Below are 22,772 nucleotides of genomic sequence, written 5' to 3'. Positions count from 1 at the left end.
CAGCCCTGGGGTGCCGGGCAGTGCCTGGAGGCCAGAGCGAGCACGAGGCCCTCCTGCTGCAGCAGGGTGAAAAGCTTCATCAAAACCTCTCCATTCAAGGGCAAAATGCTGCCACCACAGCCAGGGAGTCCTCGCTCCATCCCATGGGAGAGTGCTCCATGCGCAGATGTGGATACGCACACCGACACGCCTCCCCATGTCCTCACACACACAGGGCAAATGCTCTGCTGTGGCCAAGGCTGGCCATTCTGCAGTGCTTTCTCCTCTGGTTGCTCTGCAGGATGCAGGCAGCCAAGCTCAGGAGAAAAACTGAGCCTGCTGGTCTGCTGGGGGGTGGGGGGGTGGATCTCACCTCTGCAGTGCCCTACGGCATGGCAGTGCTCATACCATTCAGGTCAGGGCGTCTGTCCAGGGGTTTTCTGATTTCTAACCTGTTTGTATCACAAGAGGTGCAGATGAACATGGGGCTTGCAGAGGGTCTGCAGGACACCTCTGACTTTGACATGGGCAGCCAGAGCAACCCCATCAGGGACACGCACATGGTGGCTGCCAAACCACGGAGGGGGCTGTGTGGAGGCAGGGAGAGCCCCTGCAGGCTCCCCTGCCCCATGCCAAGCACTGCTGGCAGGGTGGTGGAGTGGCAGCTCTCCCGGTGCTGCTGGGTCTGCGTTGGATGAGCCATGCTGAGCCGTGATGGCCATCGAGGTCCTGGGAGCACCTCGGCTGTGGCCGTGTTTCAGGGCACACCTCAGCAGCAAGGCCCCAGTAAGGGAGAGGACTGAGCTCTTTGTGGCTCTTGGGGTGGCATGTGGGCAGCCAGGGGCTCCAGAGTGTGTGTGTGCATGTGTGAGTAAAGCACGCGGTGCAGCGTGTAAAAACACACCTAGAGAAAAAGTCTCAACAGAGATTAGATTAAAAGAAAATGTAATTAAACACAGAGAGCATCCTGTCTATTACTCAACCTTCCTTGCATAACTCTCGGGACTCGCTGCCTTCACAGATGGCTGCTCTGCTGTCAAAGTCATTTGCTGGGCACCTGTTGGAAAAACTGCCAGGTCAGCACAGAACTAATTGCACCAGCATCTTTCCTAGTAGTGAGATTTAAAAATCTAGAGGAAAAACTGCTGAGAGGTCTTGCAGCTCCCCAGGTGAGCCTGCAATATCTCCCGCTACTTAATTCTCCCCATGTACTCCTGTGAGCGACTGTGATGGGGACCACAACGTTGAGGTGGCCCAGAGGGTCTCCAGGGCTCAAGTGGCCCCTGGCAGTGGAGGTTGCACGTCCCCCCCCGGAGCATGGTGATGGCTGCTGCCGGGCCAGAGGGAGCAGGACAGGAGCCGCTGCCGCCCCCAGCCCCTCTCAAAGGCTGCGGCAGTTCTCCCTTTCCCCTGCTGTTTGCACCCAGGGCTGAGGCTCTTGTGAGCAGCCAAATGGCAGAGAGCTTCACAGCTGCAGAGCGATACCCAGACACGTAGGGTGCCTTTGTTTGCCTGGGTGAGCAGCCAAGTTGCAGCCCATCTCCAGCTTCGTACCAGCTGCAGATCGAAGGCAGCTGACTGGCCTGCCAAAAAAACAAAACACGTCGAGGACCAGGGAGTGGTTTGTGCTAGTGCTGAATAATGATGATCCCAGCACGCTTATAAAACGACGAGGCAGAGAGCTCACCACAGAGCTGTTTCTTGCAGCCCTGGTCCTCTGCAGAGCATCACTCCACCTTATCAGCCAAGGTACGTTTCTGAATTAAGAGATTCAAAATGGGACCTGTGTTTGTGTCCGCAGTGGGGCCCATGCCCTGCGGCTGGAGACAGACTGGGCTTTTCTTTTAAACTTGGGGAAAATGTTACTGCTGCTCCTGTGGAGGAGTTTCTGGCCAGGGAAGCAGAGCAGCCCCATGCTGCAGGGTCTGTAGGTGCCAACCTGCCCCAAGCAGACCTCAAAGCATATGGGCAGCATCCTGGCTCCAGGGGCTGCTTGGGGGTGAGCAGCACAGCTCCCGCCTCTGCTCCGCAGGAAAGCATGTCCTTTCCCTCCTCGCAGCATGCTTTTGGGGGTTGGCTCATGTTTTATTTGGTGCTGATTTGAGTCTCGACCAACTTGCCCACCCTGCAGTGCTGTGTACATCCTGGCACACGGAGACCCCCCAGAGGCAGCTGTACTGTCCCTTCACTGCCTTGCAGGGCCAGGCAGCCCTGGCACATGTGGGGATGTCCCTCTCGCCATGCAGGCTCTTGCATGTGTACACTGCTTGCTTCCATGTCCCAGGGCCCTGGCTCTGCCCCGGCCCTGGAGCATGTTCCTTGTGCTCCAGCATTTTATAGCAAACATCTCTGCATTTCCCCTTACCTCAGCTTTGCACAGATGATGATGCTCCTGCGTGTCCTTGGGGGTTTATCACCCCTGCATCTTGCTAGGTGTCAGGTGTGGGTGATGGATAGAGGTGCTCTCACCAGGCATTGCCTTGCTTCCCGCAGAGCTGCTGGGCAGAGCTTGAGCACAGCTGAGGCCATTTTGGGCTGGGGACTTATTTGGCACAGTGGCTTTGTGCTCTTCTCATGATCCTTTTCTCCTTGCCGTGTCCCTGAGGTGCCCTGCTGCAGCTGTCCTGTCCTTGCTGTATTTCACACAAAGTTCTGCTCCAGGGAAGTCCCAGCTCAGCTATTTTCCTCCTCCCCAGGTCCATCTGCCTGCATCCCAGCGCAGCCATGCTGGGCACAGCAGTGCGGCTCTCAGTCCTGCTTGGCTTCCTCGGCGTTGGGAAAGGCCAGATGTTTCACATGGGACCATGCCCAGACCCACCAGTCCAAGAAAACTTCGATATCAACAAGGTGTGAAAAGCTTTCTGAAAATCTCACAGCGGGTAGCGAGTTAGGCTAAGGGGGCATGGGACCGATGGCAAACTGCCTGGGTGCATGGGTGGGGGGGGCCTGGCAGATCTGGTCTCAATGCCTTGTGCTGGAGCTGCCAGCACGGGTCTGCAACCCCGCTAACCCCCTGCAGCCTCCTGCACCATGGAGGTGGATGCTTGAACGAACCGAGCAGTCAAAACGGTGCCAGCAAACACGCTGTGCTGCTCTGCCTCAGCCCTCTTGTGCTAAAAGTGTCTCTCTGGACTTTCTTCTACCAGTATTTGGGGAAATGGTACGAGATAGAGAAGCTGCCATCAAGTTTCGAGAAAGGAAGCTGCATCCAGGCAAATTACTCGTTGAGGGAGAACGGGAAGTTCAAGGTGATCAACAAGGAGATGCTGTAAGTGTTTGTGTTCAGGCCGTGTCCTTGCCGCAGGGGTGGCACTCCTGTCACCTCTCTTGCCATCCTGGGTGGTCAATTTTTTCCAAATTGCCTGTTTCTGGATCTGGGGGTGCTGGGGAAGGCACCATGTGGTTGCAGTAGCTCTGCTGGGGTAATGGGCTTTGCTGTGGTTTCGGCAGAGATGTGGGTCTCTGGTTTCTGCTGGTGCTTCCCTGGGGCTCACCAGCTGTCTGTCTCATTGTCCAAGGTGAGTAGTGAGAAAATAGATCAAATGCACATGGTGACTCCACTGTGAAATAGCCTGGGTTTCTCCCCTGGCTGGTTTGTGATCCCCAGTAATGGCTGAGAAGCCAGATGCCCCAGGTCCTGTCCAGGGAGGGTCACAGGGCTGGTTATGGGACGGCAGCCACCAGCTTGTGCCCCTGTGTGCTGAGAGGTGCCTGTGCTTTGTCGTCCTCTCTGCTTCGGAGTAAAGGGACGCAATGCAAAGGGTCAGGGAAGGTAAAGCACGTGGGTCATTTTTACTTAAGCAAATATTTGTCAGCCTTTTTCTGGAGCATTCACCTTGCACTGGTAGTAACCGCTGTGTAAGGGGATCAGCAACCATTGCCAGTTTAAATCAGTGAGCAAAGTGAATGCACTGATTGTTCCCTTTATTGTACTTGGTAGTTGGCAATTATGCCAAGCCCTCCTGGCTTTTTGCATGGACAGATGCAGATATTAATTCATCTGTTTCCATCACCAGCCCCGGCTGTTGTGGGGTGCTGCTGTGAGTGGCTGAATGAATAAGAGGGATCGAGCAGTGAACGCAGCGCTGTCCCCTGCGCTCCCTGGCATGGCATGGGGACTTTGTTCTGGCTCACAATAACAACAACGTAGCAACACATCCCTCGTGTCCGGCAGAGAGGAGCGTCCATGCCGCTTGCTGACCGTGCAGCACTGTCTCTGCAGCTCCACTGCTAGGGCAGCGCCTGGTAAACAGCTGGCCATTTATCTGCGCCTGCATTAATCTGCAGAGATTAATCTGACAGTTGGTGTCACCATTTCAGCAGCTCAGGACCCTGAAATGTCAGGAATATTTTGGGTCAGGTGTGCACTATGCATGGCTCCAGCATCAGCCCCTTGACCTCTCTCTGCTGCTGGCAGCATTAGCTTCTGCCTCCTTGGGTGTTCCTGTTTCACAGGGAAGCACGAAACTTTCCTGCCCCACAGGCAGCGTCCAGGTCTTGAGGCATCTGGGGAAAAATGCAATTATAAGACGGGCAGCCCGAGTAGTAGGGCTTGCTGCCAGCACGGCAGTGCTCTGAACCAGCAGCGAAACAAGCCCTGGCTCACCAAGCAGCAACAGGTAATTTGTGTGTGGAGGAATGTGCCGTGACCTGGAAAAAATGCAGGTGATTAAACAGATGTGAACACAGGCCTTCCACAACTAGCAGAAGTTGAGCTGCTCCCTGGCACATCCAAGATCAGTGCTGGGATCCTCCTGCCCCGTGCAGAGGGGTCTTGCTCTCCCTATTCTCTGTCACTGTTCCTCTGGCACCGAAGTACACCCTGCTGGCAGGGGCACTTGGAGAGAGGCACCCTGGGGCGCTGGGGTCGTTTAACCTGGGAGAGTACTTGCCCCGCTGCGCCTGGCTCAGGACCTGGTGTGCCCTGGGTGCTGCTGAAACCGTCCCCAGGGGCAAGCTGTCCCTCTGGGGATGCTGTGGTTAGCTGGTACATGTTACAGCCAACTCTTGGCAGGTGGATGTGTCAGGAAGGATGATTTATTGGAAGGAAAAAAAAAAAAGATTTCAAAATCACCTGATTTTATTTCTTGCCTTCTTGTTCTCCCCTTAGTTCCAGTGGAAAAGTCAATGAAGTTGAAGGAGAAATGATGCACATGGATGTAAAGGAGCCGGCCAAGCTGGGCGTCCGCTTTAACTGGTGTAAGTGTGTGGCTGGGAGGCTTGCAGCCTCCACCGGCTCCCTGGTTCCCACTGGCCTCAGCAGCGCAGGAGGGCAGCGCCTGCATGAAGCAGGCACCCCTGCCATGTCATCAGGGGTGCAAGACTAGCAAAGTGAGAGGCAAAGCTGCCCCGGTGACTTCAGCGCAGCATGACGGGGCAATGGCAAAACATTAGGACAGATGTGACCAGCAGGCAGTGGTTTGGTGATATTTATACATCATTTACAGCAACAGCCCCCACAGTGGTGGTGCATTCTTCACCAACCGATCTCAAAGCGAGAGAAAGATCAGCAGCATTTCCATCCCTCCAGGCCATTTCATAGATGGGGACAGGGAGGTAGGAGAGGCAGCCCCACAGCCGCTGCAAGGGCCAGGAGTAGGCTTGTTTTTCTGAACGCAGCAGTAGAGCTACCAGTCCACCCTGCCTCTGCTTACAAGCACCTTTTAATAACCTTTAATAATGTGGTTTTATTTGCGTTTTCTTCCCTTGTCAATGTAACACACGACAGGGGCCTGCCGAGGTGCAGTGCATTTTACTTAAGTTGCAGAGCACTTTCCTCTGTCTGCAGCAACACTTGGAAAGTGAGCAGACGTCTCCTCTTGGCTCCCTTTTTATTCTGCTCCCTCACACCTTTTCCTTGGCTGTTTCATAGCACTCACACAGAGGAGTTATTTGGAGAAATGGGTGGAGCAGAGGTACTTGCAAAGGACACTTACTGTTCATGAGCACAGCCAGACTTAATTATGTGCTGCTAAGGCATCACCCGCAGAGTGTGCAAGCCCTGTCATCCTCACTGGACACAAGCCCCAGAGAACAGCACCCAGCATTCCTGAGTGCATCAGAAATAAATCCCAGGGCACTTATGCCTGCCCGCTGGACCCACCTCTGCTTTCTGCCTGACAGTTTGAAGCTGGAGTGGCTGTCCCTCATCAGAGCAGATGCTCTGGGCATAGCAGCCTGAAGGAGAACAGAATTTGACTCACGTGGCTGGTGCTGGTGGGATGGGCTGAGCCATACCGATTCCCACCGCCCGGGCTCCCGCTGGCTGTGTGGGGCAGTGGGTGGTGGGGAGGGAGGTGGTGGTTCAGGCTCCTCAGATCACCGGTGTCAGCTCCCAGCCCTAGGGCTCCTTCCTGCCAGCAAGCACCCTCACACGGGTGTGAGCTGGGCTGGTTGTCGGTGGCCCATCCGAGCTATTCAGGTCACAGTCTTAACTTTCCAGCAAGACCTCTGTGGCTTTCTTGAGTCCCTCTGGGCAGAACAAGGACACCTGATAGGCTTTTATAAATTACAGCTCCCTGTACTGACCACAATTATGTGGCTCAGGAGCAGCAAAAGTGGGAACAGCACCAGGAGCCGTGGCTCTAGTGCTGCAGAGCAGTCCAGAGTTGGTTACCCATGGCATTCACTGTGCCTTTCTTTCTCCTAGTCATGCCTTCTGCCCCTTACTGGGTCATCTCCACCGACTATGAGAACTATTCACTGGTTTACTCCTGCACCAACATCCTCTGGCTCTTCCATGTTGACTACGCCTGGATTATGTCAAGATCTCCCGACATGCACCCAGAAACCGTGGAGCACCTGAAGAGCGTTCTCCAGTCCTACAAGATTGACACCGAGAAAATGATGCCCACGGATCAAGTTAACTGCCCTCCTGAGATGTAACTCCCGGCACACAGCGACACAGCGCCAGGCCAGCGATGAACTTTGTTGCTTTCTTTATTATCCATTAGAATTTCTCTATGTAATAGAGAAATGTAATAATTCTTTCGCTAACGGTAGTTTGCCAGCCCTGAGTTACTCCTTGCTGTTGTTCCCTCTATCGCTCTCCCTGCTTTTTTGTCTCGCCCTGACTTTCGCAGTGTAACTGACTGATTCAAAGCTAATGGGTGAAGAAGAGAAACCGTGAAGTGCAGATGCCCACGGACCAATATAACTGCCCTCCCGAGACGTAACTCACGGCACGCAGTGACACAGCGCCAGGCCAGATCTCCTGTTGCTGTGAGTCCTCCAGTATGTGGATGGGAAAGATGTCGTGCAAGTATTAGTCCTGGGGAAAAACCTTTCATCACACAGCTCCAGGTTTATTTCCCATTTTAGTCTTATGCTTCTGGGCCTGCTAGGAGTCTATGGTGTCTGAGCTACATTGCGGGCACTGCCTTCCCAACAGCAATGCCCAGACACGGTGGGTCGGTCCTACAGCCTGGGAACTGAGACTGGGGGTCTTGAATGTTTTCTGGTGCAGAATGTTGCTGCCAAGTCAGAGGACCTCCTCACTAGAAATCAGATCTGGCCCTTTGTATTTAAAGTCTAAAAATGTCCAGAAATTCAGCATCCCTCCACCCCCAGTGCCTGTATGTGTCCTGTCTTGCCTCTAGTGAGGCTAGTCCTGCGCTCCCAAGGGGTCAGCTCTGAGAGTACCTGTAAGCAGACAGAAGGAGACAGGGCTGCTCCCTTGCCCTCTCCTCTGGAGGCTTTTCCCTGAACACCGAGAGACGGCAGGCTCTACCTGACATCCTGCTCACCGCTTTTGTACGTGCCAAGTGCCTGCTGGCATTGCATCTGCCCAGGCAGGTGTTCACCAGGCACCGCGACAACTCTGCTTGAATAGCATTGATGCAACTCATTAAAAATTAAATCAAAGTATCTTGCTTCGTGGAAGCTTTTGTACCTTCCCAGCTGCGTGACCCTTTCGAGCAGGCCAGGGGCTTGGCGTGTGCGGTTTGCCTCTCCTCTGAGGCCAGGGCACCGCCAGAGCGGGAATGCAATGCAACATAAGCAACCACGTCTGAAGTTAAACGGTTTGCTCCAGGAGCCTGAAGGTCTTTCCAGCTCCCTGGGGTCCGATGTGCGGGCTTCCCCCATTGCCAGAGCCATGCCAGGAAACCCACATCATGGCTTTGGCTGGCAGCGCCCCCCATCTCCTGCTGCTTTCACTGACATGAAGAAATAATGATGTGGGCATAGCATACTGTAAATCTGCAGGACGTGTTCTACACCTGCTGTGGTGGGACCTCGGTTGGGGTTTGTGTGCAGCAAAGCGCTTTCTTGCCCTGGGAGGGCTGCAGGAGCTGGGCAGGGAGCCAGCATTCCACTCATCTTGAGCAGTCAGAGGAGGCTGAGATGGGAGGGAGGCCTTGCAGGGATCGGAAACAACCGCCACGTTTAAGCCACCAGCAAGTTCGAAAAGTTCGAAAATCCTAAAGTTCGAAAAAAATCCTAAAGAAGTTCGAGACCCTAATGCCAGAGTTCCTGCGACACAGAATCTCACACCCCACCCGCACACCCTCAGGCTGTACGGATGACGAGGACACGCCAGCCCGCTGCCAGCTGCGCGCTGGCTCCCGCGTGTGCCAGGTTTTGGGGTCGGGCCGTTCCACGGCTGCTCCGTCAGGTTCCCCTTTCCCCCCCACGCCGACGGCCCTGCCGCAGCCCACCGCCCCTCGCGGCCGCGCTGCCAGCCCACGTGACAAGCTCGGCCCGGGGCCGCCCGCCCCTCCCGCCCCTCCCCACACACGCACCTGCGCGCGCGGGGCGCCCCCCAGCGGGCGCGCAGCGGGCGGGGATTTGCCGGTCCGCCGGCCGCCAGGGGGCGCGGGCGCGGCGGGCCGAGGGGGGCGGCGGCGGCGCGGGCTCCCCTCTCCTCCCTTCTTCTCTCCTCTCCTCCCCGGGCCGGCGGTTCTGACGCGCGGCGGGGCGGGGCCGGCCGAGGCGGCGGCGGAGGCCGGAAGCGGGCGGGAGGGCGGGCGGCGCGGCGATGGAGGCGCCTTCGGTGCCGGCCGCCTCGACGTCGGGCGCGGCGGGGCGCGGGCCCATCAAGGGCATCCTGAAGAAGGGCGGCGGCAAGGTGTCGGGGGGGGCAGCGGCCCCCGGGGCGCGGCGGGCCAGCCCGGCCCGCGACGAGGATGAGCACGGGTGAGGGCCGCGACGACCCCGGCCGGGGCCCCGGTGGTAGTGGTGGTGGTGGTAAGGCGGCGGCGGGTCTCAGCAGGGCCTCGCCGCCGGCCCCGCTCGTCCGGGGCCTCCGCGGAGCGGGGTGTGCCGGGCGGCGTCCCCAGCTGGGGGTTCGTGGGCTGTCCCGTGTTTTGGGGGTGATGTGCAGCGGGGCAGGCGGGTCGTGCCCGTGTGCTTCCCGCGCCGTGGCGGCCGCGGAGCACGGTTCCCCCCGTCGGTGGCGGCCAGGCAGCGGAAGCAGCCGGCTGAGGCAGGAGTACTGCTCGGGGCAGGGTGGTCTGTGTGAGGGAAGGGGGTGGCGGGGCTGTGGCCCTGGGTGGAGAACGCGAGGGCTGCCCGAATGGGGAGAACCGAGGAACTGTAGTCGTGATTCTTCCCAGGAGCGCAGTGTGGCATCTGAAGGAGCTGATGTGATTCTTTGCTGTTTAGGTCGTGCTAGCAGAAGCAGTATTCGCTTTAAATGCTGGCTCGGAAAGACAAACAGAAGGGTTTTACAGTATCTGCGAGGATAGTTTACAGTGTGGGAAATACACTTTGCCATGGGACACTTATTCGCAGCCTTCTCAAAGGTAGCTTATTTCTCTGTAACCAGAAGCGTGTCCCTGGGGAGGGGACCTCTCCTGGGTTGGAAATATAAGTAAGATGTATTCTTGCTTGTGCAAGATTCATCTGTGAAGATCTCACACTTGAGAATATGCACTGGCCATGTGGTTTCTGTTTTGAATGACAAGAAAATCTTGGTTTCATTGTAACATGATGAGTTAGTCCAAATATGCAAGAAGTGGTCGTTAGCCAGCCAGCAGCTGTCCCTGACCAGTAAGAATTCTTGCGCTTTTCCTGATGTTAGTTAGCACCCGGTACGTGCTGCCTGACGTTGCTCTGAGACTCCATCACGTTACGATGACCAGGGTTTGACCTGAACTCTACGTTTATGAAATTGCTTTTGACTGTTTTCTTCATTTGGGACCTCACTCAATATTGCAAGGAGAGAAATAATGATAAAATAAAATGGACATGCAATTATTTTTTTGTATTGTAATATTTCTTTCCTCTTTGCCTAGTTAAGTCATGAATATAGTCTAAAGTCAGCAAGGTAAGACTGAAATTTTTTGGCTTGCTGTGTTGCCTGTGTTAGCTGCTCCTGCTTTCCAGGAAGAAATTATTGCAACTGAAGAAATGAGATGATGTTTTTGAAGGGGGTGAATGTAAGTAGCCATATGCTACACAAATGTTGAGATTTTTTTCCTGTTCTTTAGTTTTAATGTAAGGTAGCACAAGGTCTTTACTACCACACCAGACTTAAAGTAAAACTGGCTGTTGGTAGCCTCTGTTTTATTTTCTGCAGTCTCTTGCGTACCATCTTGAAGAAACTGATGAGCTGAGTATATGGTGTATTGGTTATAGTACACAGTAATTTCTTGCGGAGCAGTTAAGTGCGCAGGAGTCCAGCTTCTGTTTCCTGTTTACCAATGTGAATCAATAAAGTCAATTAGATTAATTCTGAAATTGCCTCGCAAGTTAAAGGATATTGGCTAAACCTGGTAGGCTGCATTAGAAGATCTCCTGGAAAGATCAGTATAGGGTATTTAAAGCTGGTTTGTGTGCAGGTATTGTTTGTGGTTGGCAGCACTTCATTAAATGAGTGTTATTTCTGACTTCAGCAAAATAATTTTGTACTTAAAAGAATGATAAATAGTATAGCTATGATTTTCTTTGAAGATTAAAAATTAGTTTATAAATTCAGGTATCTTCATGTGCCTCTTAGCAGCAGCCTCCCTGCTTATTTCTAATATTGAAATTCAGGTCTGAATACCTTTAAAATAGCTGCAGATGAAAGAGCTCATTGTGTGAGCTGTCATCTTTCAAAGCACCGTGTTCAGTAGAGCTCTTGTGTATTTGCATCATTGTTGACCTTGCACTGTTGTCAGTGATGGTAAAATTCTTCGGAAAACTTCCTCAATGAAAATATGATGCAAGAGGGAAGTTTGTGAAATTGGCACACCACTGGAACTGGATCCTGAGAGCTGAGATCATGGTTTAATGGTAGACACGTTCTTGGCATTCCTGGTATACAGTATTTTTTGCCTTAAGGCTCCTGTAAGAGCCCCTGAGTGAGCTGATGTGATATTTTACGAAGTAACTAAGTAAGTCTGTGCATGTGTGTGCAATCACCTGTGTTGGAACAGGCAAGAGAAGTCTGCTATGGTAGGAGCAAGTGAGGTGTGAGGGTGTTCCTTTCAGTAATACTGCTGCAGAAACTTCTTGCCTGTCAAGGTGTGGTGTCAAAATAAATTATTATATATGTTTAAAGAAATGAAAGAATGCAACTGAGCACTTATGAGATTTTTTCAAATCTGATTTTCCTAAGGAAGATTAGATTTCCTGTTTCTATATCTGAGGGGTGTCAGGAAGCATTTTTCTGTGATGGTCCTAAGCTCTATCATTAACGTTACGCTGCTCAGGCATGCCTAAGCATGCTAAATTGGAGACGGTCAAAGGAGGTGTGGGTTTTTAGAGCACTTAGTCACTCTCCTGTGATGGCTTTTTTACATGGAGAGGTGAAATGACATGTTTGTCTGTTTGCCACTAATGATAATTTTTTTCCCCTAGCTGAATTCTAAATTGTGCTCTGGGAGGTGTTCCACAGCCAAGGCTTTTAGTGTTGGAATATGAGTTTAAAGAAATGAGTGAGAAAAACTAAACCACTAAAAGCTTCCTCAATTTTCTATTTATAACTTACTGAATTGCTAGTTGTAGGCTGTCTAACTTCGAGAGCAGTGTATGCCAAAAAGATTCTTCTAAGGTTGCCAATATTATTATTAGGTATTGAGTTATGAGCCCAGGCAATAAACCTTGATGCACTCTGGGCAAGTGTGGTGAACACAAAGCATGTGATGGGAGTTTCTCCCATCTGTTACATTTCCCCTTCAACTAAGCTCTGTCTCTTTGCAGGGGCTGCGTACCATTGTCCAACTGCTATGGCTAGTAAAAATTCTCATGCACTCACTATGTAACCATACGATCATCTTATGTTAGTCATAGGTGAACTTTAAGCAGGTGTTTAGCTGATGTTTAACTGGTGATTTTTTGACTCCTAAATAGATAGGTTTGAATAACTGCCATTCCTAGACTAGAGCTCTTGCTTTGTCATCATGAAGCTCATGACTCTCCACCCTGCCAGAGCAGGCAGTCTGACTGACGTGTTGTCCGCTTAGGTTGCAATCCTTGTGTTACAGTTCCAACAAAATGATTAAATAGATCTGAAGCCTCAAACATGAGAGTTTGGCATTGGTTACTATATGCTAAGGGGATTAAGCTCACTTAATTTGTATTCATTTCTGGAGTATAAGTCTGTGGCATGTAGGATTCTGCATCAACTCCCGCATCTGGTTTTTTTTATCCCTTTAGGGTTTTTTTCCCATTGTGTTATATACAGTGCTCTCCGTAAATGTGAAATTTAGTTTGTGCTTGGAATTTTGCTTTATCAGTTTTGTTTTACTTCTGCTCAAGAGCAGTTGCATTATTGAGATTGAATACATTTTTCAAATTTGTTATTGGAAGGGACTGTGTTTAAATAAGAGTAGTTACATTAAAGTCTTCCAGCCAACTAGCCCCCCTCAACCTCCCCCCCTGCTCCCAAACAAAAAAACCCAACAAAGCTCTGTAACATTTGCTTCCTTACATAGTAATTTGCAACAGGACTATGTTAATGCATAAGGTAATATTAAATAGTGGAATTAATTTACTATTGTAAAGTTAAATTTCTTGGTTTAGTTGAAGGGAAAGACCACCTCGTATGAAGCTTGCAATACCCTTTATAGAGAAAATGTGGAACCTGGTAGTTTCTGTTGGTTAAACATTTCTGTGGCTTTTAGATCGGTGGAGGGGTGAGTCTTCCTCTGGCCACAAGGCAACTGCTTTCCCTGTGGCTTGTATATTTTGTCAGTCTGGGTAGGCTTTTGTTTCTGCAAATATACATAAAATGGTACATTATCTGATTGAGGAAATTCTAAATAATGTAATATCACTGGTGCCTGTCTGTGTAAAATGTGAAACTTCCTCAGCTTAATTACAGCAGTGAATCGGTTCTGGTTTATGATTCCAATTTAGTATTACAAAAGCAGTATTAATAACCAGCTTGCTCAGTGCTGTTTATTTTACTGCAGGAAGTTATTTGTTTGTTGGTATTGTTCATGTAACAGTTTTGCCAATAATCATAGCAGCTCACTGAGCAGAGGTGAGGTGGAAGTTATGTGGTTTTGTTGAAGTGTTGTGGGTTGTGATAAGAGGAAGAATGATTTTACAGTAACTTGTAACAAAAGTGGACAGTTAATGGGACAGTGATTGAACAAGACTGGTAGTCTCTTGAGAAAAACATAAGTATGTATATGAATAAGAATACAGTTATAGATGACTGAGTTTATTTAGCTATGGTGAATTGTTAGGGAAATTAAATTGCACTGATAATTTGTCATGACTTCACTAAAGTATGTATAGAACAGTATTTATTTAATAGCCATGCTTTGAACATGCCTGTGTGTCATAACAATATTTTTTGTGCTTAGTATGTAGCAGAGGTCAAAAGATGTTCTAAACGTTCCTTCTGTGGCCAAACAGAACTAATTGTTTTTAGAATATAAGAAAATTTAACTTTGTTTTCTTATTTCAGTAAGAAATCCCAGAAGTGGGATGAAATGAACATCATAGCTACATACCACCCAGCAGGCAAAGATTATGGCTTGATGAAAATAGATGAGCCAAGTACTCCTTATCACAGGTAGGCTTGCTGAACTGCTGTCCTAAATGATGCCAGGTGACATAGTAGTTTTACAGCAAAATTGACTTTGTGGATGATGTAGTGTTTACTATAGCTGATTGCCTGACAGACTGTGCAGACCTACTGGATATATGCAACATATTCAGATTTACAAAGTTTCTAAATAAAAGCTTATAGCTATCAAGGAGAACTGTCAAAAAGGACAAAGTAAATTTTTAGAAGGTTTATGTCTAGCAGGTTTTAGGCGTTAGGCTTTGAATGGAATAAATAAGTCTGACTTGTATTGATTTTGGTTTTTTTCAGTTAACATCTGTGTACTAGAATATAAAGTTGTCATATCAATATTTAAATTAGATTTGGAAAGTTTTTAAAGTATTAAAGGAGTCTTTTAATTGAGTGTTGTAATGTTTTGACTGTTTTATCAAGCAAATTTTAAGCAGCAAATTATTGATAAAGGCTACTTTTTGTTTGCTCTCCAAGCATGGTAGGAGAAGATGATGAGGATGCAGTGAGTGATTCAGAATCAAATGAGCCCTTAAAAGCAGATGTGTTGAGTAAAAAGTAAGTATTGTCATAGAAAATTGACTAAATGTTAAGATAATTTGCTCTTTCCTGGAGTAGTTTTTCTTTATGGAAAGGTGTTGCTGTTTTCTCTAGAAGTCAGACTTTTGCTATTGTCAAATTAAGTTGTTTTCAGTGTTTGATAGGGCCACTGGTACTTAAAACCTCTTGCAGGTTGTTTCTACACATAAATATGGCAAAAAATAATGAACAAAGCAGTTTGTATGAGTGTTCTGAAATTTAATGTATTTTAAATAAGTGAAAAACTTGCTGTTTCAGCATTTTGTATTGCATGATTTATGTAGACTGGCAGCTGCAGCTGAAGGTAAAGGACCCAAGATCATAGCAAAGCTAGAGGAAAGCAGTGAGGAGGAGGAAGAGGATGAAGAATTAACACCTGAAGAACGAGGTAGGCATAAGTTGTTTTCTTTGTTTTGTTGTTTTTCCTACAAATGGTTTCAGATTTTCAGTAAGAAATACTTGGGAAGAAGAAGTACTATCAGAAAAATGTTGTGATTTGAAAATGGTGATAAATAGTCTTTGAAGGGTAAGTAAAAGATTGAACAAATACACTGTTTGTTTCTGATCAGGACTGTTTGCTCTGGGGTCTACATACAAACAGGAATTTGCTGTTACTGGCTGCCTGCTTGTATACAAGCCTAAGGTGTGGGAATTCCTCTTAAGAAACCTAGACTTCTCAAATAAGAAGCTCTTCCAGTTTTGGGGTGAGGGAGTAGTTCTTAATCTGAACATATTTCAGGTAGACTTAACAATTCAATGAGTACTGCTGCAGTCAAGATGCTACTAATTGCTTGCAGACCTACAGGTGATATTTCTGTTGTTTTCAAAGCAACTGGTAGATGGATCCAGCAGGAAATCTACATTTATTCCAAAGCAATTTGCATCTTCAACAGAGATATTGTTTTGTGTTAGCTTGGGCTAGAACATTTTGAGGAAACAGTCAAACAACAATACTTCTAAGGTTTCAGGCTTGCATTATCTAGCTGTTCCTTCTCATCTTTCCTGGCCCCAGCTTTGAGCATCTAGCCTTACTATTCTAAAGGAGGAAAAAAACCAGCATTGGGGCTACCAATAAGAAAAGTTTAATCTAATTATAGTGCGTTACTGCTAGACCTACTAGTGTTTAATATGTTGAGCGAAGTTAGGCCTCAGGCCGTGGGGAAAGTGGAAAATATTTTCTTCTACATGTGGTAAATATATCTCTTATAACAGGCCTTTGGTAGTTAGCCAGGAGTCAAGTCAGACATCTGCAAAAGTTCATCTTCTATCCCACCAGTACGTCTCAATTTGTCCTTAAGTTTACTTAGAAACAAGGCTTGCGAAACTTTGGAATTTTGTATGCTGTTACTAGATGCTGCTCTTGGTTCAGACTTGCTCTTACTTGCAGACAGGTTCTTTTAAAAGTGCTTCAGCCATTCCAGTCCATTAATTACTAGCCTTTTTGTAAGTCAGGCTCATTTAAAAGAACGCTCCACTGCTTGAAGAAAATAATTTTAATTCAGTGATTGCTTGATCATATAATCAATGCACTTTCAAGGTAGGAATAAATTTGACATAGGAAGCAGTTAGTGCCTCTCTGAAGAGGAAATAAGTTGATTTTTTTTTTTAAAAGAGAAGAAAGAACTATTCGCATTTGTTTGTCCGCAGAGAAAAAGAAACAGTTTGAAATGAAGAGAAAAATGCACTACAATGAAGGACGAAACATCAAACTGGCAAGACAGCTCATTGCAAAGGAACTACATGGTGAAGAAGAGGATGATGAGGATGAGGATGAAGAGATGCATGATGCTGCAGATGTAGAAACAATGAATACAGAAGCTACTGAACATGGTGAGCTGCTGATTAATCAAAAAGCATGTTTGAGTGCTGGTGGTCCGTTCAGCTGTTGGGGAATGAGTACACTCAAGTATGAGAATAAATAGAAAGGGCACAGTATGTATGTAATGCTCAATGTGCAATACTGCATGCTGTGTTGATAGGTAGCTTTGTAGCATGGTACCAAAACCATCAGTATTGCTAAGTAGCATGTGGGCTTTTGTTTGTTGTGACATAACAGAAAAGCAAACACCTCTGCTTCATACTGTTTCCCCAGCATAACTGACTCTTGGTAGTGAAGTTGCCAGCATCCTTTTTAAAGGAAGAGTTGTCCTGTACAGAACACTTAAAGCTGTGGCCACATGGGAGAGCCTGGCCTTACGTTGTGGTTCAGTTTCCGTTCTGCTCCCAAACTATCATGTAGCCAGCAATGGGAAACTAGCATGCGTGCTTCCTCCCTGTTGAGAGGAGTGCATCTAACTTCCGAAGTAAGAATTTCTGCCTTTCTTACTGTAACGTAGAACTGCTGTTAGGACTTCAGTACGCGCTTGTCCTTAAGCAGTAATGTTCATTTCTATAGTATGGGATAAGACCCTCTGCTTTGCTTTTAGTGCAGCTACTGGAAGAAAGTCTGGGACTTTTAGCTGGGAGCTGTTTCTGGAACCTGCTTCAGGGCTGTATTTTGATAGGAAACTCATAAAACTATAGAGGCTGACACCTTCTCTTTTATCTTTAAGTTTCTCCCTGGGTGAAAGGGGTAGACTGTATAATAAAAGTCTTTGGTTTTTGTGGTGGCCTTCTGGTGAATAATTACAGCTGTTCACTACCCACCTCTGTGTGTAACAGCGCTTCAAACAAGTTTTTGTCATTAAAAAAATTCTCATTTGTTGCTTATGAGACTAGTGGCAATGAAGTCTAAGCCACATTCATCTGTTGCTTGGCAAAACTATGAAATGTTAGCACAGTCTGCAGACTTGGGAAGATGCTGCATGGGTTTAACTTGGTTCACATTTGCTTTTCACAACCATGTGAACTAGAAACTCTTCTAAAATTAGTTTAAATTCCACACAATAAAAAGGTGATTTGCAAAGTTGTGTGTTTTTAAGTTCTGTGGATTGCACACTTTAGTCCCATTATCTATTACAGGAGGACTAATGCCTTCATAATTGCTCCAAAAGGGTCATTTGGTATGTGTCTGAGACCCATTGATGGACTGACTTTATCCAGTAACTTAACATACGCCTTATAATGGCTATTTACTAGAACTTCACTCTCCAGGGGAAAGGAGGGCTCCAATAGGCAACCTTATGACCTTTCTCCATGGCTTGAAGCTGCCATCTCTCTGCACTCTGCTGTAAAACAGAGGCAACTCCGCTCCCCAGCTGCATTCGCCAGTGGAAAGAAGGCACACCTTTGCAGCATTTTTCCATCTCTATTGTTGAAGTCCATTCCACCTTGCCTCATAACCAGCTTCAGAGCCACAACTGGTAATTATCAATTTTGGACTGCTCATGGCCAATAGATTCCATAAACGTAACTGTTTGCCAGTTTATCAACCCATTAACTAACTGGTTCACTTCCACACCATGGCATATAGAAATACTTTCCATTAACTTGATGTAGTTCTCAATTCTTCACTTTTGTTTTGTATCATTCTGCTTAAACCTTGATATTTCGTTATCTCCTAATCTCTGTATCAACTATCATAGCTTTTGGTCTGTGTACGTGATCAGTTTTTCTGAGGTTAAGTACTGGTCTCACTTTTGTAGCAGCTGGTGAATTGAATACCCTGAGACTGATCATGTGTGATTCTTTGTGTCAGGGTTGGTCAAAGGACGATGGAATATGGACAAAACAATTAATAAACCTCTCTGTCTTCTGCCACTGCCTGTCTTTTAAGAAATTTCTACATTGAGGTGATAAATGTTCAGCAACAAAGCTGTGTTAAAGTAATGTCAAAGTTTTACTGAAGTAACTTTTTTGAGAGGACAACTCTTTATCACACTCTCATCTGTATTCTGAGGGCACAGAAGAATCTCCTTATTCATAAATGTTGATTAAACAGATATTAGGGCTACAGAATGTTTCTTAAATAGCTAGTTTTAACAGTAGCTACTTGGGTTTTTTGCTAGTCTGCTTTGGGCCATGCCATGCTTTTGGTCATATTAAGCAATTGGGTATTTAAAACAGTATTTCAATTTGGTTGTTTCCTTCATGGAAGTGGATTAACATGCTATTAATATTCTTGTTCCTGAGGCTCCCCTGTTAGGACTGTAAGCGTGTGGAAAGATTTTTTCATCTGGATAGCTTTTGAAGAGCTCTTTGACTTCACATCGTTGTATTTTAAAGTGCTTTTTTATAGAGCAGAAAAGGAGGGTTTTTACTCGGTGTATTGGGTGATGCAGGAGCTGATTTTTGTGATGGCTTATTTTGGCTTCACTCCGTTAAACTGACTAACAGCTCTGACACTTGCCTTTAACTGCAAAGGAAATGTCTGTCTTTTTCTGCATGTTGTATTGTAGATATATTTTGATAGTTTCTTCCATTTGACTTCAGTTCTTCTGAAGTTACTGAGATCATCTGGTGATGTTGCTACCACTCACCTACTATGTCTGAGACTGTAAATCTACCTAAATGAGAGCAGTGTCTTTTTATTCCAGTGGAATAACATTATTTCTATAGTACTGATGATCATTCCAGGTAAAGATGTGACATAAGAGGTATTTCTTAGTGGTCTGTTGTGACTCTAGGGCTCCACTGGCTCCTGGATTGTTTTTCAGGCAATTTGAGACCCTCTTCTCACTTGGAATTTTATTTGTCTGTGAAGATCCCTTAAAGGTTCTGTCCTCTCTTACCTGATGTTCCTTTCTACCCTCTAATCCTGTCTGTTTTGTATTTGAGTAAAACTAACAGTCTTCTTCTAATCCCTACATTCTCCTTTTGAAGAAGGGGCTAAAGACTTAGGACAGCTTTTTAAGAAAGTTTCTGTCAGATACCACCAGGTCCGCTAATGAGTTGCACTTCTTGGTTACAGACTGAGATTTCTTGCTGATTGAAATGAAGATGGCCAGTCCAGTCAGTAATGGTGAGAACTGTTTGTATGTTTTTGCCCGTGTCTTCATCGTGGGCTACCGGGTGTTTTAAATGGATAGGCGATTCTTTGCTTGCCTCAAGTAGCTGTACCTTTATCCCATGCACATGGATTCTAGCAGCCAAGCCTTTTGGTCGAAGAGAAAGTTAAAGTTGTTATAGACTGCATTAGGATCACTTGCTTTAGTGTTTTAGCTTCTCTGGATTTTCTCTGGCTACTCATTATTTATGACTCCACAAATGACATAAATAGACTTTGCCAGCAAAAGTGACCTTTGTTCCTTTCCATAAACACTTTTCTTTTAGAAATTCTCTTTGAAATCACTGAAGGAGAGATTCCTGATGTAGGTAGATTTAAGCATGATGATTTCAGCGCAGACCTGTTTTTACTTCTGCTACACAAAAGTATCAGCTACAGTGGTGTGATCTACAGCAGTTCAATTGACAAGCAGCAAAACTATTGTTCTCTCTTTATGGTTCATTTAGCATTCATTGCTATGATAACTGCTCATCAGTTTAGCTGTCATCTGACTGGGTGTGCCCTTTTGGCCTTTGGTAGACACAGATTACATTGTGTTTTCTTAACCACGGTGAGCATCACCCTAAAGATGATTTAAGTGAGAAGGCTGGGAGTATACACAAATTGGTTCTGCTTGTTAGCTATGCTATTCACTTGTTATACTGTGCTTGTTACCAAGTCTAACTCATGCCTGAGCCTAACTGGCCTTTTTTAAAGATTATTATCATCTGGACGTGGTTTTCTTTGATCTTTGCTTTATGCCACTGAATATAAATATATATATAGTGGGCTTTTTCATATGAAAAGCACTGATGAGAGAGAGCTTTTTCTGATTTATTGCTGTTCTTTGGCTCAAAACCATGAGTTTAACGACTTCCTGAAAAACACAACAGACTGTGCTCCTTCATTTATAAGCTTGTTTTATTTTAAAATGTCTCATCTGGAATTGAAATTTGACCTGAAAAGTACTATGCTTGCTTGTGTTTCAGGAACCTCATATGTTAGTTCTGCAAATTGATCTCTCTCAACTCCTGGGTTAAATCCTCCCAGTTCCAGGGGTGGTGAGCATTGAGTGCTTGGTATGCTGAACAATGGTGCTAGCCATTTCTTCAGAACATGAAGGTGAAATAACTGTTTTAGACGTTTCCACACTCTCAAACTAAAAGCTTGTGCATTGCTACGATGGGTTGGCAAACATTACCTTTGGAGAAGCAAAGATGATTTCAGGAGGATATTTGTGTGCGTTTTGAAAATATTCAATGAGTGTGAAGAATTACCTATTTTTTGTAATCTTTCTTATGCAGCACATGCTACTCGTGACCAGCTGGAAAGTAGAGCACACAGCATAGAAGAAATCTGTCCAGAACTGTAACTGCTTGTCAAAGTCACAAATATAAACATCGCTTCATGATTTTTGCAATTAAGGCTCTTAAATATTGAGAAGCATATCAGTTACAATGTTGTATTGCCAAGAATGTTAATTTTAGACTTGTCCATTAGGCAGAAAAAACTGTCTAATTGATTTATTCTTGTGCCTAGTATTTCATGGAGAATACTGCTTCATAATCTGTTCAACCAGAATGGCATTCCCTGTATGTATAACACTGATTATCTTGCGTAATATACTGTTACTCTTCATGCTTCGAAACAGACAGTATCTTTTGGTTTTTCACTATTTATTTGACAGTGTTCTAGGTCTGGTATCTGTTATGGAAAGGTTTGGGATTTAAGAGCCAAACGGTACAGCATATATCAGATTGACATGCAAGCTATTTATCAGATGTGTTGAGCAGTTTAAAAAGGGATTATTTAAGTCTTACAACTTCTTTGTAAAGTGTTGACCTGTTAATCTAGATTTCAGTACGTTATTACCTGTACTTCCCCAGTCTTTAGAAGAGCTGTATTATTTTTTAAGAGTGGTGTTCGGAATCAGTTGTTAGTTTCTGACTAAGGCAATACTAACATCTGGTGGAGGGAATATTTTTACACTGGAAATGTGTTAACTTGAACTTTGCATTTAACTGTCATTATCTCTTCCATCGGGACTGGATGGTTTGTGGAGCTCTCTTTTGACTTATCCTGAGAACATGGAAGTTCCCTCCAACTTTTCTCTTAAAACCACATCCACTGTCACTCTTCCAGCTCTTGTTTCAAACTTTTGGTCCTTTCCAGTTGCATGAAGAGTGCTTGTGCTACTAGCACTTGAGGAAAAGTGCCCAACCATGAGCAAATCCACATCAGGACTGTGAAGATGAGCTGAGTTTAGGCTCTGGCTGTTCTTTATGTAGAGATAACTGCTGATGATCTCCTACTCATTTGGGGTTGGCAACCTGCGTACTGAAAACCACTGGTCTAGATCTTGCTGTACCCATTGCAACTTACAGCAGCTGCTTTTGTAAAATGAAGGCTGTTTGGAAGAATAGAAGGGAAACTGCCTAATTCAAATACTTGTTTACAGTGTGGTTGTACAGCCCCTGTAAAGAGGGATTCTGAACCTCCAAATTGCTGTAAACAACTTCCCATTTGGTGGAATTTGACTGGTGAATGTTCCAGTATTCAGAGTAGTTCCTGGGTTTTATTACACAAATGAAGTATACACTTAAGCTTTAGTTTGGTTATGGAATACAGTGTATATCTTAATTTTGATCTGAATTTGATATGTTGCAAAAATCCATATAATTATATGGATCTATTTTAAAATGTCTTTTTGTCCACTGTATATGTGAAGTTTGAATAAAGGAATGAAAGTTATTTTACAGTTATATGCATTCTGAAGTGTGAGCTTTCATGAAATCCCAGAGAGACTGAGAGTGAATAAAGCAATAAGATGCTGTCCTTTGAGAGATTTATACAGAAATAATTCATTAGAATGGATGCATCGCCAAAGATACCTGTGAATTGTGCTAATTGGGTGTTGTTGTGTGCCTTTCCCAACTATTTCTTCCCTTTACCAGGTAACGGGGTTGTCAGTTGTGGGATATTTAGTCTTCTAAGGGCCTGAATCAAGTTTAATAGCATCTTTTCACAAGAAAGAGTTGAACTCTTCATTCAGTCCAGTGTGGTGATGCTAATTTTTCAATATGGAGAATGCTATTTCTTCCTGTATCAAACATGGTCACTTCTGTAGAATAAACAGGGGCAAAGAGTAAGCATTTAGATACTTCTGATTCCTGAAGTCACTTACCATAGCTTTAAATTTGGCTCCCAAGAATAGGACGTCAAAACTTAAAGTTTGCACCCTTTATATATCAGCTTGCAGTGTTCAGACTGTTGGAATGTCTGCACCAACCTGTATTTCAAAGTGACCAGCTGATGGCCTGGTCTGCCCCAGCTAGG

At 46.1% G+C, this 22,772-nt stretch overlaps 2 protein-coding genes across 9 annotated transcripts; both read left to right on the top strand.

Annotated features, from left to right (window-relative positions):
• Nucleotides 1-1,604: 1,604 nt before the first annotated feature.
• Nucleotides 1,605-7,836, top strand: APOD (apolipoprotein D). Its single transcript, XM_075033248.1, has 5 exons — nucleotides 1,605-1,728; nucleotides 2,676-2,826; nucleotides 3,126-3,247; nucleotides 5,090-5,178; nucleotides 6,629-7,836. The coding sequence occupies exons 2-5, from the start codon at nucleotides 2,704-2,706 to the stop codon at nucleotides 6,862-6,864; spliced, it is 570 nt and encodes a 189-aa protein (XP_074889349.1). The 5' UTR covers nucleotides 1,605-1,728; nucleotides 2,676-2,703; the 3' UTR covers nucleotides 6,865-7,836.
• Nucleotides 7,837-8,917: 1,081 nt separating this feature from the next.
• On the top strand, nucleotides 8,918-22,198 carry PPP1R2 (protein phosphatase 1 regulatory inhibitor subunit 2). Of its 8 annotated transcripts, none has more exons than XR_012650959.1 (8): nucleotides 8,918-9,114; nucleotides 13,823-13,930; nucleotides 14,411-14,491; nucleotides 14,797-14,900; nucleotides 16,160-16,342; nucleotides 17,606-17,814; nucleotides 19,362-19,412; nucleotides 20,741-22,198. XR_012650959.1 is itself a non-coding variant. In XM_075031671.1 (7 exons), exons 1-6 carry the CDS (start codon nucleotides 8,957-8,959, stop codon nucleotides 19,364-19,366), a joined length of 639 nt encoding a protein of 212 aa, XP_074887772.1. In that variant the 5' UTR covers nucleotides 8,918-8,956; the 3' UTR covers nucleotides 19,367-19,412; nucleotides 20,741-22,198. The 8 variants fall into 8 exon arrangements, 5 of the variants coding, with proteins under 5 accessions (XP_074887772.1, XP_074887773.1, XP_074887770.1 ...); XR_012650957.1 differs by having other exon boundaries at nucleotides 17,591-17,814; XR_012650958.1 differs by lacking the exon at nucleotides 20,741-22,198 and adding an exon at nucleotides 20,426-20,734 and having other exon boundaries at nucleotides 17,591-17,814.
• The last annotated feature ends 574 nt before the right edge of the window (nucleotides 22,199-22,772 follow it).

This window comes from Buteo buteo, chromosome 7 (assembly GCF_964188355.1).
Source record: "Buteo buteo chromosome 7, bButBut1.hap1.1, whole genome shotgun sequence".
NCBI lineage: Eukaryota > Metazoa > Chordata > Aves > Accipitriformes > Accipitridae > Buteo > Buteo buteo.
Note: the sequence above shows the minus strand (reverse complement) of the source record. Positions and strands in the feature narration are given on the sequence as shown.

What these genes read in the sequence shown, in the direction of transcription:
- APOD (XM_075033248.1), top strand. Translation starts at nt 2,704, where the DNA reads ATGCTGGGCACAGCAGTGCGGCTCTCAGTCCTGCTTGGCTTCCTCGGC. An exon ending in GTGATCAACAAGGAGATGCT is followed by an intron (nt 3,248 to 5,089) that starts GTAAGTGTTTGT and finishes TTCTCCCCTTAG; the next exon opens with TTCCAGTGGAAAAGTCAATG. An exon ending in GGGCGTCCGCTTTAACTGGT is followed by an intron (nt 5,179 to 6,628) that starts GTAAGTGTGTGG and finishes TCTTTCTCCTAG; the next exon opens with TCATGCCTTCTGCCCCTTAC.
- PPP1R2 (XM_075031669.1), top strand. Translation starts at nt 8,957, where the DNA reads ATGGAGGCGCCTTCGGTGCCGGCCGCCTCGACGTCGGGCGCGGCGGGG. An exon ending in CGCGACGAGGATGAGCACGG is followed by an intron (nt 9,115 to 13,822) that starts GTGAGGGCCGCG and finishes TTCTTATTTCAG; the next exon opens with TAAGAAATCCCAGAAGTGGG. An exon ending in CCAAGTACTCCTTATCACAG is followed by an intron (nt 13,931 to 14,410) that starts GTAGGCTTGCTG and finishes TTGCTCTCCAAG; the next exon opens with CATGGTAGGAGAAGATGATG.